General features: G+C 56.2%; 1 protein-coding gene across 1 annotated transcript in view; it reads right to left on the bottom strand.

The window, feature by feature from the left end:
* Positions 1–19,676, bottom strand: part of HCFC1 (host cell factor C1) — a 25,150-nt gene that overhangs the window by 2,247 nt on the left and 3,227 nt on the right. The window contains exons 4-23 of the mRNA XM_006766953.2: positions 19,573–19,672; positions 12,793–12,941; positions 12,458–12,618; positions 12,001–12,209; positions 10,767–10,851; positions 10,164–10,270; positions 8,874–9,053; positions 8,384–8,743; positions 7,941–8,101; positions 7,260–7,457; positions 6,706–6,930; positions 6,483–6,587; positions 6,032–6,251; positions 5,350–5,492; positions 5,070–5,208; positions 4,644–4,864; positions 2,353–3,871; positions 1,923–2,086; positions 859–1,435; positions 148–471 (exon numbers count right to left, since the gene is read on the bottom strand). Of these exons, the coding sequence (XP_006767016.1) occupies positions 148–471; positions 859–1,435; positions 1,923–2,086; positions 2,353–3,871; positions 4,644–4,864; positions 5,070–5,208; positions 5,350–5,492; positions 6,032–6,251; positions 6,483–6,587; positions 6,706–6,930; positions 7,260–7,457; positions 7,941–8,101; positions 8,384–8,743; positions 8,874–9,053; positions 10,164–10,270; positions 10,767–10,851; positions 12,001–12,209; positions 12,458–12,618; positions 12,793–12,941; positions 19,573–19,672 (5,347 nt within the window). The remainder of the gene's footprint in view (positions 1–147; positions 472–858; positions 1,436–1,922; positions 2,087–2,352; positions 3,872–4,643; positions 4,865–5,069; positions 5,209–5,349; positions 5,493–6,031; positions 6,252–6,482; positions 6,588–6,705; positions 6,931–7,259; positions 7,458–7,940; positions 8,102–8,383; positions 8,744–8,873; positions 9,054–10,163; positions 10,271–10,766; positions 10,852–12,000; positions 12,210–12,457; positions 12,619–12,792; positions 12,942–19,572; positions 19,673–19,676) is intronic.

The following is a 19,676-nucleotide window of genomic DNA, read 5'->3' as shown; positions in this document are numbered from 1 at the left end:
ACTCAGTTTCTACATGGGGGACCTTCCCTTGGACCAGGCCACCCTCCCAGTCTGTGCGTTGGGGGGTGCAGATACCCCCCAAAACCTCTCCCCAGTCCACGGAGACCTCTGGGGACAGTACACGTGGCCAAACAGGGCTCTACTCACTCTCAGTGGCTGTGGAGGGCAGTAGGGCCACGGTGCTGGGCACGGCCCCAGCCAGCTCACTGAGGCAGTTGCCCTCGATGGTTGGGTCATTGAGGCTGTCGGCAGGGGCCAGGGCCTCGGTGGGCAGGTGGTGGTGCTGCTGCTGGGCCTGGGCCTCTTGCAGCTGCTGCTGCTGCTGCACCAGGGCGGCCAGTTCTTGCTGCGTCAGCACAATGGGGATGGTGGTGGCCTGGCCCTCCTGGCCTTCAGCCGACAGGTGGCTCAGCTCTGCCTGTGTCACAGCTCCTGGCCCCTCGGACGTGTCCATGGCCTCCCCAGTGCCTGCTCCAGAGCGGAGAGAAATACTCCTCAACAGGGACGCCAGCTAGGTGGAGCCCATCCCTGGCTTTCCAATGTCACCTCCTGAGCCCAATCCCCAAGCAACAGAGGCCCTGAAAGCCTGGCCTACCTCTACCTTGCTGTCCTGCAGAGAACCTACCTGCTTCCTGGGTGCCCAGCCGAGCCCAGCAGCTCCGCCCCAGTACTCCCCTTTATGTCTGCCTTGCTCCTCCCTGGCAGGAAGCAAGCCTCCTCTTCTCTTGGCTGCCCATCCTCAGGGAGGCTCCAGAACCCTGTGTTCTCTCTCTTCCTAAGGGGCCCATCCTCCCTCCAGGGCACTGATATGGACTTGACCTCACATGGAGGGGTGAGCTCTCTGCTCCCTGCACCTACCCATGACAGCTTGTTGCGCAGCCTGCAACACCGCCTGGATGGCCAGGGCCTGGGCTTCCTCTGTGGCCGCAGCCTGGGCAGCTGCTTCGGCAGCAGCAGTCACCGCCAACTCCTCAGGGGTGAGCCCTGTGACCATGAGGGTGGTAGTGCCTGCCTGGGCCTCAGCCATCAGCTCTTGGGGAAGTGACAACTGGTCTACTTCCGACTGGGTGGGCGCAGGTGGCTGGACCACCACAGTGGCCACCATGGCGGAGTTGGCAGACTCCTGGCCCGAAGCGGGGTCCCCTGTACTGCTCAGATCCACAGCGGCCTGGAGCTCAGAGGTCTGTGAAGCTGACAGGACCTCGGTGGACTCCCCCATCAGGGGGGTGGAGGCAGGCTGCAGGAGTTGCTGTGGCGGCAGCTGCTGGCGAGGCCCGGGGGAGGCCTGGAGCTCCTCTGGGGGCTGCAGGATGTCAACAGCAGAGAAGGGCATGTCAGAAGTTTCTGTGTTGGCTATGGTCACTGTTATCGTGGCCGGGATGGGGACTTCGGTGGTCAGAGCCCCTGGGGCAGTTTCAGTCACTGATGAGATCTTCTAGAAAGGGAGAGAAGCCCCTGTCAGAGGGGAGGAGAGGGAGGCCAGAACCAGGCACCCTTCACCTTTCTTTAGAGCCTGGATTCCCATTCACGATGGACCAGCAGAACCCCTTTAAAATGGGCAGCAGTGGCAGGTCACTGAGCAGCAGGAGTTCGGCGAGGGGAGACGACACCTTTGAGACCTGCTGGCCAATGCTAACCCGTCCTCAAGGAAGCCTCCCAGTCTAGTCAGAAAGGGGCACTCAGATGCCCCACCCCCTTTTTGCTCCTCTAGGCTGTAGTGAACCGGCAAGCCATGGCACTGGGGGACTGCTGCCTCTTGCCCTGTTGTGCCAGGAGGTTGCCCACTCATAATCTGGAGAAAGGACCAAGAGCAACACTGTGCCTAGTACAAGAGTGACACCTAGTGTCCTGCTCTGGAACAGCAAGGCCGCAGGTGCATTGGGCTGCAGGGAGGCAAAAGGGGACCTTCCAGGGGCTCTTACCGGCACAGAGGGGCCGGGGACTGGCGTGGACTGTGTCACGGTGGTCACAGCCCGCGTCAGCGTGGAGGACACAGTCGTTGTGATGGCACTGGAGCTGGTGATGTTCACACTGTCACCCTGGGTGCTCTCCACCTCTCCTTGGTCACTGGCAGCTGGTGGCGGATCTGAGGGGACAGGCAGAGCTGGATGACAGGGACTCAGCCAGCAGGGGCCGAGGGATGAGGCTGGTTGCCAGGAGCCCCCGGGTCTCTACCCAGCATTGCCACTAAAGGACAGTTGCCAGGACCCCCCTCCCGCCCGCCCCCAGGTGAACTGAGCCCCACGGAATCTAGGGCTCTGGCTAGATAGATCTTTTAGACACCACAGCCCTCACTCTTCGAGCTTGGGGCTCCAGGAGACCACTGACACCAGACTGGCCAGCTGTACTCACCTTGGTTTGAGCTCATGTTGGAGGTGACAGTGGTGGCCGTGTGCGTGGTGCCTGTCTCGTGAGTCTCACAGGGGGGATTGGAGCACACCCTCTGTGTTGGGAAAGGGGTCAGCAGCGAAGTGCTGGCCTGGGAAGCACTGGTAGGCGGTGCTGCCCCCTCCATCCCCGACTCCAGGGTCCTGAGGGGCGGGGTGCTGTCCGGGAGCAGGGCACCTACACTGACTGACATGGTGGTGCCGGTGGAAGTGGTCTGGTGCGTCTCACAGGGGCGGCTGGCAGGAGGCTGCTGCCCCGCCTCGGGCTGGCCTGCACCCCCACCGGAGGTGGCGGTGGTGGGTGTATGGGTTGTGCCTGTCTCGTGGGTCTCGCATGGTGGGTTGGAGCAGACCCGCTGGGCATTGCCTGCATTCGAGGTAGTGGCCGTGTTGGTGGTACCCGTCTCGTGGGTCTCACATGGTGGATTGGAGCAGACCTGGGTCACGGTGGCCGAGGAGCACAGCAGTGCCTCCAGGCCTGTCACAGTCACAGAGGCACTAGATGAGCTCTCGTATGCAGGCGTGGGGATCCCCCGCAGCTCGCCAGACTCCCCAGCACCCATGCTGGAGCGGGCTGTGGTGGGGGTGTTGGTTGTGTGGGTGTGCTGTGCCTCTGGCTGGTGCCCCATGGATACCAACTGACCTAGGTCAGTGACAGGGCTGTCCTTGCTGCTGGGGCCCAGCCTGACTTGGCTAGTCGTAGAGGCCAACTGCACAAAAGCAGGGCTATGGCCTGCAGCCTCCAGGGCCCGGCTTGGCGCAAGGAGCGGGCTGTCTGAGTGCGAGGTCCCGGTAGCCATCACAGTCATGGTGGTACTCGTCGCGCTGGTCTGGCGAGTTTGGCATGAAGACTTGAAACCCTGGGCTCCCTCCAGTGTCCCGGTGGGCACGCTGATCCGGACCACAGGAATGGTGGTGGCCACGCAGGCGTGCCGGGTGCCTTGCTGCTGGCCGGCACCGATGCTCGACATGGCAGTGGTGGCGGTGCTGGTGGTGCCCGTCTCGTGGGTCTCGCAGGGCGGGTTGGAGCAGCCAAGCTGCCCAGCCATGTTGGAGGTGGCAGTGGTGGCCGTGTTGGTGGTGCCCGTCTCGTGGGTCTCACAGGGTGGGTTGGAGCAGACGCGAACCACGCTGCCGTTCTGCTGCCCCACGGTCGAGGTCACGAGGGAAGCAGCTGCATCAGGCCTGTCACAGACGAACTGCACTTGGGTCGGCTGGGGGTGCCCTCCCATGTTAGCAACAACAGTGGTGGTGGCGGTGTTGGTGGTGCCTGTCTCGTGGGTCTCGCAGGGAGGGTTGGAGCACACCAGCGTCACGGTGCCAGGCTGCACATCACCCTGGCCAGAATCGGCAATGGTGACGGTGGCTGTGGGCTGCTCTGTAGTAGGCGAGGCCAGAATGGACACAGGGAGGTCGTGCACAGGCTGCGCCTCAACCCCGCTGGGTGCCGTGATCAGAGTCACCTGAGTAGGCTGGGAGACAGGCTAGAAAGACACCAGACAGGAAGAGTTAGTGTCCCAACTTCCCATTTGCTTGCCCCTTCCAATGTCCTAGTTGTCCCCCACACCAGCTGGGACCATAGACTCGGCTCCTGCTCACCCTCTCATCCCAAGACACTGACTTGCTCAGGGACCAAGGAAGAGGCATTGTTTCGCCTCAAGGGCCACAGGGCCTGGGAAGGGGCTTGGGGCAGCCGAGCAAGGGCCCTGGTGGGGCCAACCCTGGTTAGGGAAGGAACCCCATTGACCCTGCACCCCACAGATGCCAGCAACAGACGCTTTACCAAGTCCAGGAATTATGCTTAAAACATATGAAGACAAGGAAAATGCTATATGTGTGTGAAGGTAAATGATCCCATCTCTTTTATGTAATGATGTTTACTTTGAATTTATATTAGTTCACACAAACACTCCATCCATGCTTTTGTCCCGGCCCTCCGGTCCAGTTTAAGAACCCACTGTGGCCCTCGAGTCAAAAAGTTTGCCCACCCTGGTCTATAATATCACAAGAAAGAAAAACCTAGCGTTCAAAACTACAAACCACTGAAATACATCTCAACATAAAAGACTACTAATAATTAAGAATTATTTGGCAACAGGGAACACATCCCATGGGTGCTACATGTATGAGGAAGAAAGAGAACCTGCTGCACACAGAGGCAGACAGATGGGAGACTAGACACACTCAGGCTGATCTCATGCGTCCCCCAACACTCACGGACAGGCACCCACAGCTGTCATGCACCCCGTCCCTTACCTGCATCGTGATGGTGGGTGTGGTAAGACTTCCGGCCCCCGTCAGCGTGGTCTGAGCAGCAGACACAGTGATGGCAGTGGGATTGATCACTTGGCTTGAGAGGGTGGCAATGGTGCCCAAGGTGGTGATGGGTGTGGCCAGGGAGGCACTGGTACTGTGGCCCCCAGCTCCCGCGAGGCTGGTGGAAACGGTGCCAGTCATCGTGCCTAAAGTTGTGACGCCTAAAGGCAGGGAGGCAGGATGGAGATGAGGCCTGCTGCTAGTACTTCCTTTCCAGCAGCTTCTCAACCTGGACGGGGCTGGGGGCACTGGGAACTCTAGAGTGCCCCCACCAGGAACAGAAGACTCCAGAGAGGGCACCTGCATCCTCCCCCAAGCCTCCGAAGGGAGGTGGACCCAGAAAGAATATGGAAAACAGCTACACACCTGTGGTGCCCTTCACAACCAGTGTGGTGACTGCCGGCTTGACGGCAGAGACAGTGACAGGGGTGACGAGGCGGACGCCCCCCATGGGCACGGTGCGAAGAATGGTGCCCGGCTGTCCAGGGGCCCCCTTTAGCACCACCTAGAATGCCAGGGAAACCACCCCAATATCACTCATAGGTTGGCTGGATCCCATGCAGCCCCCTTCCAGGACCCTCAGGACATGTGGCCTGCTCAGGTCCTAGACTGAACAGTGGAGTGAACAGGGCCAGGCACACCTCACCTGGGTCACTCCTTGCTGCCCGTGGCCAGTGGCAATTTTGGGGACAGCAGTGATGATTTTCGCAGGTGTTCCAGTTCCTGAAGTCATAACCTTGGTGGTGATAATGGTGATGGGGGACTTGATGCCAGGACTGCTTGTCACACCTACATAGGAGAGGGGCTTCAGGCTGGGCTCCTGAGGCCCCACCAGTGCCAGCTCCCACGTCCCATTTCCAGTAGTTACTCTTGATGCCCCTCACTTAAAATGATGGAGTGCCACCCTAGCTCAGTGGCTAGAGCGAACTGAAGGGTCCCGGGTTCAATTCCGGTCAGGGGCATGCACCTCAGTTGCAGGCTCAATCCCCAGGCCTGGTGGGGTGCGGGAAACAACCAATCAATTGATGTGTCTCTCTCATATTGATGTTTCTCTCTGTCTCTCTCTCCCTCTCCCTTCCACTCTCTAAAAATCAATGGGAAAATGTTCTCAGGTGAGGATTAACAAAAAAGACCACCAAAACAATAAAGTGCCAATTAAAGCCACACTCCGATACCTCCCTACAGACCTTAAGCAAAAGGCAAGGAGAGGGTGGAGAAGAGGAAAAAAACCAAACAGAAACCAAGAGCACGGCAGAGCCTGGCCTCTATGCCTATCTGGCATTAGCCTCCTGGAAGTCCGTTGCCCATGCGCTGGGGGAGACCCCTACCTGTAGCGCCCGCCTGGGTGATAATGGCTGACATGGGGATGGTCTTGATGATAGTGGTCGTGCCAGGCTTGGTGGTGCTGGGCGACACGCTGCTGATGCCCAGGATGGTGGGCTTACTCCCAGCCCCACTGGCCTGCGTGGTAGTGATGATGGTGGTGGGCTTGCCATCTGCTGAGGTCACCAGCTTCAGGATGGTCCCAGCTGGCAGGGGCCCTTTGGTCTGCAAGGGAAAACAGTTGGAGGCGGCCAAGGTGGACCGACGTCAGTGCCAGGACGGAAAGTCTGGTTTGGCTACTCTCCACCGCGGCCCAAGCAGCTCTGGGACTATTCTGGCCCGTGGGTGACAGGCCGAGCAGAACTTTCTGAGCAACACGTACTCAAGGGATCTTTTCTAGGCAGGGACGCAAGTTCTACTTGCTGGAGTCGCAGAGGCTTGGCCCCACGCGCTCACCTGGATGATCTGAGTCACTGGGCCCGTAGACGCCTGGCCTGTAACTGCGGAAGTCTGAACTGGTTTAGTCTGGACCACTGACATCACTTTGCCCAGATTGGAAATCTAAACAGCAAAGGAGGGAGCAGAAAGTTATCTGGAAACCAATCAAGGGCACTGCCTGGCCTGGGGCTCTCCTGGAATGGGCCCAGGGCAGTGCCACATGCAGCGGGCTGCCACTCACCAGAGCACTGCCTCCTGGGACAGAGATGGGGCTCTTCACCAGGGTGATGGTCTTGGTGACCCCGCCCACAACTGTGGTGACCACCTGGGCTTGCTGGGCCACAGTCACAGTCCCGGACTTGTGCACCGTGATGATGGGGCGAGTGGATGTGTTGGCAGCGGAGGAGACGGATGTCCCCACCTGGGCAGCTGCAGTCTTCAGCATCCGAGTGGCTGGGTTGCTCACCTGGGGGCGGGGGAGGAGAAAGACGGGTGATGGGTGGGATGTCCTGGCAGGCCTGTAGCTCAGGCTCACCCCCCGACTCCTCTTCCCCTCTCCCCCCAGACTGAAGAGCTCTGTGTGGTTGACTAAACAACCACAGGTCTAGCCTAGGGCTTCACACCCTAAGAGTGAAGGCTTAGTCCAGGGTCCATGGCATGCACCAATTACAGACCAACAGCCTCTGTGGGTTGGTCTAAAGCCCTGGAGAAGTGACAACTGTCAGATCATATCATTGCCTAGAAGTCTCCGGCTCTAAGGCTGTTGGTTCAAAACCAGGTCCAGGGGATGCTCACCATGACTGGTGAGGAAGCCACCTTGACAGTGGCCGGGAGGGTGGTAGTACCAGGTGTCACGGCCACGGTCTTGACGATGGTGGTGCCTGCTGGGACACTCAGCACAGTTGGCGCCGAGGAAGGAGGGATCTTCTGGGTGGCAGCGGCTGCAGCGGCCAACGCAGCCATGCCACTCATCTGTGGGTTGCTGCCGATCACCTGTGGTAGGCATGAAAGTGTGAACCAGAGGGCTGGGACCTAGGCTCTCTGCCCCAAACTTCACCAGGGAGCCTCCTTCCTGCCCAGGGCTCCTTGCAAATCTGGGCTCCTACCACCGAGCAGGCACAGTGACCCCAAGGCAGGAGTTTGTCAGCAGCTCTGGATCTTCTCCTAAGTCCAGAGTCAGAGACAGCCCCCTCTTTATGGGCCTGGGTCAACCAACCCGCCTCCCCTTAGACTCTTCCCTCAGGTTTCAGAACAAGAAAGTCCACATTCAAAAGGCCCTAGATGGCAGGAGGTCCTTCTGAGGCATCAACTTGGTAATTAATATTAACTTGGCAATGCAACCTCTTCAGTGCTTCACAGGTGAGAAAGGCCCAGGATGAATGGTGCTGGAACTGGTGCGATTCTAACCCAGTCAGGGTGCTGTCAATCACTGGGAAGTCCCGCCCCACCTAGCCCAGTCTCACATCGGCTCCTCACCGTCCCCTGAGCACTCTGGGATGGCACAACCATTCGCACGCCTGCAGGAAGGGAGGTCACAGTGACAGGGGCTTTCCCGGCTTGGCTAGCGGGTCGCATGGTGACCAAGGGGGTTCCCGTTGTAGCCTGAGGACCAGTCACTTTGAGAACAGCAGGAACACCTGACGACAGAAGGAGGTGGCCATCAGCAGAGCCCCCCAGCTCCTCTGCTGGGTCCTTTAGCATTTAGACATGAACTGCTAGTGCTTCATGTCTGCTCCTTCCAAACACCCTCAAAGAGACAGTCCCCACAGGAGGGACCGAGTTTGCCCCCCAACCCTCAACCCCACCACTCAATTGCAAGCCTGCACTGACTGCCAGGCATACTGCTTGGCAGCCCTTACCCAGGAGCGCACTCTCCCAGTGGCCAGTCCCAGCCCTCAAGTGCTTGGTGCCCAGCTCACCTTGTGTCCTGGTTGCAGCGGGCACGGAAATTGAGCTTCCTGGCACTGGTGGCAACACCTGGATGGTGGTGGTGGTAGGGGGTGTGGCGGCGGCCTGGGGCAGGAGTGTGATGCCTACTTGGGTCAGCGGCTGCACAGCAGGTGCGGCTGCTGCGGGGGCAGGGCTCTTGGGGGGGTTGGCAGGCACGGACGGGACTGGATTGGGTGTGGGGGAGGTGGCAGTTGCAGCCGTGGCAGGAATGTCGTATTTCTGGAGCTGTAGAAGGTAACTGTCGGCGGTTGCCACTGCCCCCCAGCTCACCTCCAGGGAGTTGGTGTTAGCGCGCACCAGCTGTACCCGGGCTGGAGGCGGTGGTTTTTCTGTAAGAGGGCACAGCCAGGGCAGGGAGAAGGGGGAGGCAGAGGCTTCAGGAGTGAGCATGGCAGGCTATGCCCTCAGGCTGAGCTCCACCGTAGAGGCCCTAGGGCTGCCTCTCCCCGTTGGCCTTACCTGTTTCCAGGTACCAGAGGTCCTTGCAGCAGACCTGGTTGTTCCAGGCCTTTCGGTAGCCATCACGCCCACTCCATATGTACAGGCGGGTGTTGATGGCCACGGCACAGTGGCCAGCTCGGGCTCGGGGAATATTGTCCTCCAGTGTGTCCATCAGGATGGTCTCCCAGGCCATGGTATCTGGGGAGAGCGGGAGGCGGCAATCAGCACGGGGCAAAGGAACCCACATCCCTACTGGCCCTTTGGCCTTTTGCTGGCAGGGATGGGGAATTAAAGCCAAGAAGGGATCAAAGATTATTAAGTTAGAAAAGAACACACCCCAAAACAACTCCGCTCAGCAGAGACCCTAACGAAGAAAATGATAAGCCACAAACTACACACTGAGAAAACTACTTGAAACGCACAAAGGTTTCACATCAAACTACACAGGAGCCTGTAGAAAGAGACAGGTGAAGAGAATGCAAGTCATGGAAAAGGCAGCGGATCTAAGAAAAATGAAGTACAACGTTCAACATGGGAGAGGTGCAAACTTAGCCCCTAAGGTGCCCAGCAGTTTGATTTCAGTGCCTGCTGCAGCTGGGGCTCAAGGTGAACCGGGGCAGGGGCTGGCACAGGGGGAGATTTAATCACTTATCAGACTTGGTGAAGAGCAAATGGTTTGACGGTTGCTAGGCACTGCTAGAGGTGTCTATGTGGGTACAGGGCAGCTTGGCAACATCCCTTTGGCAGCAAAGGGATGCTGAAGTTTTTACCCTTCAAATACACTTGCACGTGGATAGTTCTAAATACACAGTGCAAGGATACTCACGGAGCGGCGTCTGTCCAAGTCCCGACCCCAGGATAGCAATTCAAAAGAATGAGGCCGCTTGGTGCATGGGGACGGGATGGTCTCCGAGATGGAGTGAATGGAGAAGGACAGGTACAGCTCTGAGTAGAGCAGGCTGCCGTTTGGTTTCTAGAGGAACCTATAGGCATGCTGGGATATACAGATGAGTCCCTGCAGGGCGGGTAAGAACCTACCAAAGTGTCTGCATCTGAGAAGCAGAACGGGAAGCTCTGCACCCTGAGGCTTTGTACTTCCGTATGTCGGACCCTTGTGTAGGAAGAGCCTATTCAACAAATTCGAAGGGCAGGGTCCCACCGAGCGCTCTGACCAGTGGCTACTGCTCATGGATTCTAGAGGCCTGAGCCTTAGCTTTGCTCCCTGCACACCCCACACAGCGCCGGGGCCGAGAACGGCCAGCTCCCTGCAGCCCTCCGTAGGCCCCTCTGAGCCCCAAGAGGCCATACCCAGGTTGAGACAAGCCAGTGTATTGGTGCACTTCCACTCCTTCTCGTGTGTGGCCACTTTGACGTCATCCATGACGAGAGGCACCCAGCCACCAAACACGTACATTCTGGAACAAGGGAGGCAAGAGTAGGAGACGATTGTAGAGGAGGTGCCAAACTAGAGGCCACCTCTTCCATCCAGAAAGTTCTATATACACTTGGTCCCCTAGCTCTCCCCAGGAGAGCCCCCTAGGACACATGAAGCTCTTGATGTGGCCGTCTTCTGCTTGGTGGCTCAGCCCTCCCAAGAACTGTGTCACCTCCACTACAAGGAAACATTGCTCAGCTCATCTCGGTCCCCATCATTCTTCCATTCCTTTTGGGACCTCGGTATGGACAAAGGCACTCAGCTGCTTATATGTGGAGAATCTAGAACAGTGCGTGCCCCTCTACCCTGTGTCTTCTCTTGGTCCTCCAGGGTGGGGTGGTAATGAAAACAAAGGGCTGCTGAATGCCAGCCCAGCCAGAAAGAGGCCTCTTCAGAATTGCTGGACAAAACTGCGAGCCTTTTGGGGCGAGGTATGAGGGCTGGTGTGAAGGGAAAAGCAATGGCTAGCTACTCACTTGTTGCCTATGGTTGTGGCCGAGTGGAGACTTCGAGGAAGAGGTGCCACTCCACTGAGACTGGGCTTATTCCATGTCAGAGTCTCTGCAGAGCAACGGAGAAAGGAGGGTTACCAACACAAGGTAAGACATATGCCCTTGACCCAGAGGAAGTTCCCTGGCCTCGGGGAAGGCTCTGGAAAGTGGGTGCCAACCCAGGTCCAAGAATCCAATGCCTGGGCCCCCTATAGCCCATGGGAGGCCCTTGGATCAGCTTCTGGCATTTCTCAAGCTGTGTTAGCCCATCCTGGCAATTGGCATCTCTTGGAAGATCTGCTATGGGCAGGCACTGCTCTTGAGGTTAGGGTAGGAGTAGAGAGCATAAGACATGCCACTGGGCGCCCTACTCTCCAAAGAACATGTTCATACCCACACCACCTCTACTATCTACAAACTGAGTGTTGGGAAGCAGAGTGCTGCTAGGAGTTTCGCTAATGAAAAAAGTGTTTCTAGCCCGGCTGGTGTGGCTCAGTTGTTGCACATCGACCTATGAACCAGGAGGTCACAGATTGATTCCTGGTCAGAGCACATGCCTGGGTTGCGGGCGCGATCCCCAGTGTGGGGCATGCAGGAGGCAGCCGATCAGTGATTCTCTCTTATCATTGATGTTTCTCTCTTCCTCCCTCTCCCTTCCTCTCTGAAACCAATAATAATACATTAAAAACAACAACAACACACTACTGTTTCTTTTGGGCACCCACGTTGATCAAATCTATCCTCCAAAGCTATGTTGCCAGCCACCTCCTCTCTTCAGCCTTCTTCAGGTCAAAAACCCACACTTCTTTCTACCACTCCAGACACCCCACCTGCTTACCAGCCTAAGTAGCCCCCAGAGGTCTCCCGGGCTCAAGACCCCTCTTAACTCGGACAGACCAATGTGCACTGTTCCTGGTACAGGCTGAGCACTGATGAATCAGCAGGGACTAATGCTATCTAATCTAGACAATTCCATTTTGGAAAGGCCCCGACCCCTGCCGTTGGTCTCCTATAAGCAGACCAACTCAGCCTTGTTCTTTCTGAAAAAATGCCACAATCTCGGGGCAGATACGATAACCCCGAACAGGGTACTGCCTGCCCTCACCCTCCCATGAAAAGGAGCCAAGCAGGACACTCCTCCTCCCTGCGGACCCCACGCTGGCTGCATAGCAGACCGGCTTTGCTCTGAGGCTACTGGAGAGGCCACACCCCATCTTACCTATATCTAGGGTCCAGAGGTCCCCCAGGCGGCAGCCGCTCATCCCTCCGTAGATCACCAGCTTGGACTTCTTGTTGTCTTTCTCAGTGTAGACCACAGCAGTGTGCGACTCCCGCGGTGGGGGCAGGACGCCATAAGTGATGGGGATGTCCCAGGCCACCACTCCGGAGCCTGGCCGTAATTCCAGGATGTATAAGTCATTCAGGTACCTGGAGAAGAAAGGTCAGCTATGGCAAGCTGTTCCAAGCCGTAGGAACCAGCCCAAGGCTAGGGAGGTGTCTACCTCCTGGCTAGGCCCTTCTTCCCCAGTGCCTCCTCCTCTGGGCTGGAGACCTCAGTGCCCAAAAACTCCTTACAGGGCATCTAGTGCCACCCTCTCCTTGCACAAAGGAGACAGACTTGGCATGGTGGGGCTGGCTGGCACGTGGGATTCCACATGAAGAGGACACAGCCTCACCTCGGAATGTTGTTCTTGGGGTCCTCGCTATCGTTGGCCAAACCCCCAAACAGGTAGCATTTGTTGCCCACAAGAGAGAAGCTGTGCCCAAGCCGAGGACACGGAGGGGGCCCGTTTTTGGGTGTCTTTGCTTTGAGTCTCTTCCACTCCCACCGACTTGCCTGCAAAATCAAGACTCGGTGATTGAGTTGGGGATGAGCCCGCCTTCTGAGCCCAAGCTATTTGTCATGTCAGGAGGAGCTGCCAGCCCTCTTCCCCCCATCATTCTTGCTTTACTGCCCCATCCCACCCCACCCCCCAGCCACAACTGTAAGGAGTACATCAGGGGCCATTACCTGGAGCTCGTAGAGGTCATTGCTGTACTTCCCATACTCTACCATTCCACCAAACACCAGCAGGCGAGTCCCGTCACACACAAAGCCATAGGCTGCACACCCAGGGGGGATGTCCCCTCTCACAGCTGGGATGAACCACTGGTTGGTTGCTGGTGAACAAAAGGAAGCAGATGTCAGAATGGCCGGGAACTCCCAGAACCAGAGTCCTCGCTCCTCTTACTCCCCAAATCTACCGGCCTATAGCATATGGTCCAAGAAAGGAGGGGCTGAGACAGCACCTCTATTTCCAAGGCTATGGCACTTTCTCCTTTCAGCATTCAAGTGCCAGCCCTCTACCTCAGCTATCTTCTAAGCCTCTTGACTTCAGAGGCCACCTCAAAGCAGCCTGCTTCACCTCAAGTTTGCCTTAATAAGCCGGAAGTCACTGACCAAGATAATTCATCAGCTTCTGGGAACGTGGCCACCGACTTCCTTCCCCTACCGCTCGGTGGGTCATCAGAAAGAAACTTTTAACACCCAGAATACTCTCTCGGTGGCCCCAGGCTCCTCCTCCTGCGGGCCCATGACTGCACCTTTAAGTGGCTGAAAGAGCAACCGGTATTGGTTGGTGTCCCCCCGGTCCTTGCAGGTGCGGGGCACCCAAGGGAAGCCAATCAAGGCAGTGTGGCCTGTGGGGGTGGGGCACAAGGCCACACAAGAACAATCTCTGCTGGCGTCTCCTGGGTAATGGTCCACATCCACCTTCTGCCGTGCCATGCCCACAGCCCTCCAGAACACCTTCAAAAGCCAGAGGTGGCAGCAGTAGCATAAGCTGTGGCACCTAACAGTCTCTGCCGGCCGCAGAAGCTTCCCCAAAGCCCATCACCTCTAGCTGGGGGTAGGCTCAGGAGGCCACCAAGGAAGAGGATGACAGTGAAGCCAGGCAGCAGAGAACTCATGGACATGGACAACAGTGTGGTGATTGGGGGGGGGGGTAGGTAGAGGGAGATGGGTAGAGGTGGAAGAGGGCATAGAAGGGATAAGTGGTGATGGGGAAAAAAGTCCGGCCAACATGGCTCAGTGGTTGAGCATCGACCTATGAGCCAGGAGGTAAATCCTCAAACTGGGGGTCAGTCTCAACCCTGTTTGCTTCCATGTCCCTAAATCTGTTTTGGTCAACATGAGCAAGCAAAGGGATTGGGATATGGATGTAAACGTAGCACCCACTGGGATCTGACTGGTGTAGACTGCCTTTGTCAGGCGCAGACCGAGCAACCATAGCCCTAGACACTACAGCTGGATTTCCTGATAAAAATCTTGCCGAAACTACCACCACTTAAAGAAGACTATGAGCCTAGTCGGCATGGCTCAGTGGTTGAGCGTTGATCTATGAATCTGGAGGTCACAGTTCGGTTCATGGAGGTTGTGGGCTCAATCCCCAGTGGGGGGGCGTACAAGAAGCAGCCGATCAATAATTCTGTCTCATTGATGTTTCTATCTCTCTCCCTTCCTCTGTGAAAGCTCAATAACAATATATTTAAAAAAAAAAAGACTATCAAAGATCAACTCCAGTTAAGAACTAAGAACAAGCTGTGACATCAAGATAACATTTTGTCTTTGACCACTGTCTTTTGAAAGGGCCAGTGTTTATGTCCTCCAGGCAGGTCACAAAGTATTACAAGTTCACTTTATTTTGTAAAAAATCTGAGTTAGAAACAAAGGTGCTAGATCTTCATTGTAACTGGCCTCTATAATTTATATAAAATGTATTATTTTCCTATTCCTTGTCCCTTTTCTGGTAACTTACAGATTTAGTTTTCTTTTGTTACGTAAAATATTGGCTACAGATTTTATTACCCATGATAAGAAAGGACATATTGTTATGTATTTATATTTTGCCATGTACTGAACTAAATAAAAATGACAGGGAAAAAATAAAATGATAAATAAAAGCACAGCTGGACCTCCTGAGACAGTTACAGCCCTTCAGGTCACTCCCCACCACCCAACTCTACAGGTTGGTGTGGAAGAGGCTGCCCGTCCCCCCTCTGTGGTTTAGCTGAGTCACGGGGATTTTAGGATGCCTAGCACCAATCCTCCTCTCCCCTCCTCTGCCATGTTTCTAGCAGAGGTGCAATGCTGTACTGCCTGCCATGCGCATGCGCCCAGACCCAGGTCCCGGCTCACTGCCTTGCTCTCATTCCTCGTGCACATACACACCAAGAAAAGACAGCAGCTCCCCATGCCGAGGCAGACCGCCCTGCATGAATGGTCCCTGAAAGGGATCTCATCCAAGTTAGTGGGATAAAAGCTAACAGAAATCACTGAGATCATCTCAGCCAACATCCCTTAATTGATAAAGGAACAGAACCCAGGAGGGGAAATAACTTACCTGAGGTCACAGAGCAAAAGAGACACAGACAAGAACCTCGTCACCTAAAGGGATCACTAGATGCCCACCTCAGGGCCCCATGAACAGGGAGCCATCAGCCACCTTTGCTCACCTGAACACCCTTGTGGCTATGGGGCCATGGACCAGGGCTGGGACAAAGCTATATGGCAAAGGAAATCAGCCCACCGCTTCCCCAACACACTGATCACCTGCCAGACTAGAAGTAACCTGGGATGCCCTAAGAGCTAACAATGACCAGCACATTCTATGGTGCCCAAGAAGTCCCAATCTTGTTCTAGAACACTCCAGGCAGGGCAGTGGTCAGGTGTGAAGTTGTGAACTGCCTCTCTTCGTTTCATCTCCAGCCCCAGTTCGGCCCCTGAGGTGGCACAAGCAACCGTCTCTTAAACATGACAGCTGCTCGTAGTCACCCCTTAATACTATTACCTCTAGCTCATCGAGTGGGGAGTGTCGTGCAACCTAATCTTTGGGTCTCCCGTTCTTGATATGCTCTGGTTTTGTCCCTGCTCTCAGCTGGGAGGGGGCTTTGAGGAAGGGAGGCCGCCTACACCTGGGACCCTTCATGGGATGGCCAGAAATACGATTCCACCTTCTCTCTCCTCAACAAGCCTGAAACCCCAGCTTCTGTGTTTTATCAGTTCCCCCACCCCTTTCCATGTTGTGCCAACTCTGTCTTCAGTTGCTGCTGCCCCGTCAGCCTCTACAGCCTCTACGCGTCACCACCTAGAGATCCAACCCCCCACAGCGGGTAGATGGTCCAGCCGCACCAGCTGCCTTTTTGTTCGCTGTCACGCTGAGGCACTTCCTGTGTGGCAGCCACGGTGCCGGGTGCTGAGAGGCACAGAGGAGACAGCTCGCGGACTCAGACTCCCAATCTAGTAGGGAAGCTGCCATGTCCTCCTCCCACCATAGGAAGAACAGCCAAGAAAGAGGTTTGCAGGGGTGATGATTGGCGGGGGGGAGTGGGGGGTGGGGGCTTCTCAGAAGAGGGGACCATTGGAGCTAGGCCTCGAAGGGTGAACGGGATTTCCCGACACATGAAACTAACAGGGCCAATCAGGAAGTGACTGCAAGAGCCATGTGGGGAGAGGGCCCAGAATGGAGGGGGAACAGATTTGAGACAAGCTTGGTTCAGCGACTAATTAGCTACTGGGACAGAGGAACTGGGAGGCATCTCCAAGGTGGTGGTCTCCGTCTGTGAAGGAAGAGACAGTCTAACGGTCTCTGTAAAGGTCTGTACTCCTGCCAAACTCCACAAGCAGCTGGTGGGGTGACCCTGGACCTGTCACTTCCCTTCTTGGCCCCCAATTTCCTCATGTGAAAAAACAAGGAAGTTTTATTAGATATTTTCCAAGGCTCCTTCCAGTTGAAACAGTTGGCAGACCTTAAAGAACCATTGAGGCCAACCAGCCTTGGGTGGCTCCTTTGGCAAATGGCCATGTCCTCCCCTCACCAGGTCCCACCCCACCCTGTCAGCATCAGGTCTTCTGATTAATCCGCTTTGCTGGGCTGAAATAAAATTCCCCGAGGTCAAGGACGGCTACCCTAAGACCTCCCAAAAGCCAGTCAAGTGTCCCACAGCTGCTGTAGTGACTGTCGAAGAGGAAGAACAGACACTTTCTCACACACCTGCCACTCCTCATTCCCTTGTCACATCCCCCCCCCTTTGCTGAGCTAACCAAACCAGCAAAGTGCCTAGCACCTCCTGAATGCACCCCCTGGAGTCTTTTATCTTAGCAACAGAGAACGCTGGCAGCTCAGCGAGTCTCTGAGCTCTCATCCAGTAGAAGGAAAAGTGCAAGAGAAACCTCAGGACAATATGCTGACCTCATTTAAAACAAAGGAAAGGTGCCCGGCCGGTGTGGCTCAGTGGTTGAGTGTCGACCTATGAACCCGGAGGTCACGGTTCGATTCCCTGTCAGGGCACATGCCTGGGTTGTGGGCTCAATGCCCAGTGTGGGGCGTGCAGGAGGCAGCCGATCGATGATTCTCATCATTGATGTTTCTCTCTCCCTCTCCCTCTCTGAAATTAATAAAAATGTATTTTAAAACAACAACAAAGGGAAGCAGGAGGGCAGCTGTGGAAGCAGCAACCAAGGATGAGGGGCATCTGGGCCACATTGGTGGGGGGGCAACACCAAGCCCCATCTTTCCAGAGGACATAAGAACCTTGCAGCTCCAGGAAAGGCCGGAGATCTCTGCACCATTATTTGAGTTATGTTATTTGACCGTATCTGTCAGAGCATAAACACTCAGGAGTAGGGTCGCTAGTCGCTCTCCTGGGAAGTCACCTAAGGAGTTGACTAGGGCAGTATGGAAAGTGCTCCCCTGGAGGAATCGGGGTGCAGCCCTTCTGAAGGGCTGGCTATGCCCGACTACCCAACATATCCTTACAGGCTGGGGATGAATCAAGGCCGAAGCCACCAGTTCATTATAATAAACTAACGAATATGCAGAGGCCCCAGGAAGAAGTGGACTTTGGAGTTGAGTTGATGCTAATTAGGCCCCTGCCCTACTTTCTAAAATGGTATTTCCCTGCCAAGGAGCCTGCTCCAGGCCTTGGGAGAATCAAGTTGATCCAAGGAGCTGAGGTTCTGCTCAGGGCAACGGCCTCTCTAAAAACAGCCCTGCCCCTCAGCCTTACCTTACTGGGCTAATTGCTGCCACCAGCAGCTGTCTGAGCTGGCACGGAGCACCACCAACCAGCCTGGCCTCGCTGGAGGCAACAGGTGCTGAGACCCGGAATGCAAAGGGTCACTGCAACCCACCAGCCTTTGAAAGTCAACTTGGTCAGTTGGGGGCAAAAACCTACAAGGTTCAGAGAAAACTGCACTCTGCCTGGGGGCGGGAGGGAGCAGGGGGGAGGGGGAAGCACCCAACCAAGAACCCAGCTCTAACCGTTGCCACTCCAACTTCTCCCTCCGGCTGCCAGCTCTCCACCCCAGGGCAACCTCAAAGCTGGAGGGGGTGCCCCAACTCAAGGACCCTATACTTCTAGAGCCTGGGGGGAGGATGGATCTGGAGCACAAGGAGTTTTGCTAGATATGATAGCAAGACGAAAAGAGCTGGTAGATGGCCCTGGCCATGTCTGAACGGAACCCATCTTCCTTCGGCTGCAGAGGGGAGCTCCCTAAAAGATATTGTCTGACGTAGGAAAGGGGGGCTTTCCCCTGCCCATCCAAGCCTTGGTCCCTCAGGCTCTCACCCAGAACACAACAGACATAGGCCCAATGTTCCAGTGACAACGCCTCAAGCCCCTCCTTACGAGCAAGGGGAGGTGCTACGGGCCAGCAGCCATTCAACAGCCCACTCAGAATGAGGCAATAGGTGTGCAAATCAGGCCAAGTGGCCACCGTGGGGAGGGGGCTGCAGGAGGATGCAGCCAGGCCCTAGAGACCCAGCAAGGACACCAGGCAAAAGGCTGAAAGCCAGCCACAGGCCAGCATACCCAAAGAGAGAAGCCCGGTCCAGTGTTCTTTCGGCCACCCAATCCCGCACTCCCCTCCATGTCCCCCCAACCCCCCGCCCGCCATAAAACTAGACCTTGGGTTTGGGGGAAGCATGAACATAGGCAGGTAACCTCTTTCAACCTTAGGAAGAGGAGAGTCAGGTAAGGGACCACCTGAGCCCGCTGCGGGATCACTGGAATTCATCTTACATCGGAGGATCAAGAAAACCGGCAATTTGAAGACAAACATTGCAGAAGTGAATGCCAAGCGGGAGGCGGCAATGCTGCCTGATCTGTGGTTCCCCAAGGCTCCTGCACCATCTCAGGGAGGTTACCCACCAAACACACGAGCCGCCACCCCCGCCCAAATCGGGATTAGGCTGCTGGATTATGCCCCTTTTCTCGAGACAGAACTCATCTGTAATCTAGAAGTTGTCATCTCTCCCGAATGAGCACTAGGGATGAATAGCTGAGCAGGCGCAGGAGGAAGGAGGGAGGGAAGGAGGGGGTGGGAAATCAGCCTGCACCAAAGGGACGCATCCGCCAGCCCGCTCGCCCGGGTAACGGTGTATGTCTGAAGTCACCACCGCTGGCGACGCCCCCGCACCAGCCGGACTAGACGGTTCCTCTTCAATAATGAAAGCACCCCTCAAACACAGGAATCAGGGGGTGTAAGAACGGGGGAAAGAGCAGAGAAACGAGGCAGAGCAAAGGGTTGTGGAGGGAAGAAAGCAGGATCAGCGTGGAAGGAGAGGAATGGGAGAAGGGGGAGAAAAAGAAGGGGAAGAGAGAGAAGAGAGGAGTGGGAAAAGGAAGGAGACAGTGCTGAGGAAGTGATGGATGGAGGGAAGGAGAGGAGATGAAGGGAGGGAAAAGGAGGGAAAGGGAATAGATGGAAGGAGGGAAAGATCCCAGGACCCGGCGGGCTTTTTGCACTCACCCGTGTTGTACACGTGCAGTTCATCCACTATCCCCTCGTTGCCACCGCCGAACACCACGATGAGCTCCTTGATGGCCACGGCGCGGTGGCCGTGACGGGGTCGG

This window comes from Myotis davidii, unplaced genomic scaffold, assembly GCF_000327345.1.
Source record: "Myotis davidii unplaced genomic scaffold, ASM32734v1 scaffold462, whole genome shotgun sequence".
Lineage (NCBI taxonomy): Eukaryota > Metazoa > Chordata > Mammalia > Chiroptera > Vespertilionidae > Myotis > Myotis davidii.
The sequence above is the reverse complement of the archived record's forward strand: the minus strand, read 5'-3'. Positions and strand labels throughout refer to the sequence as shown.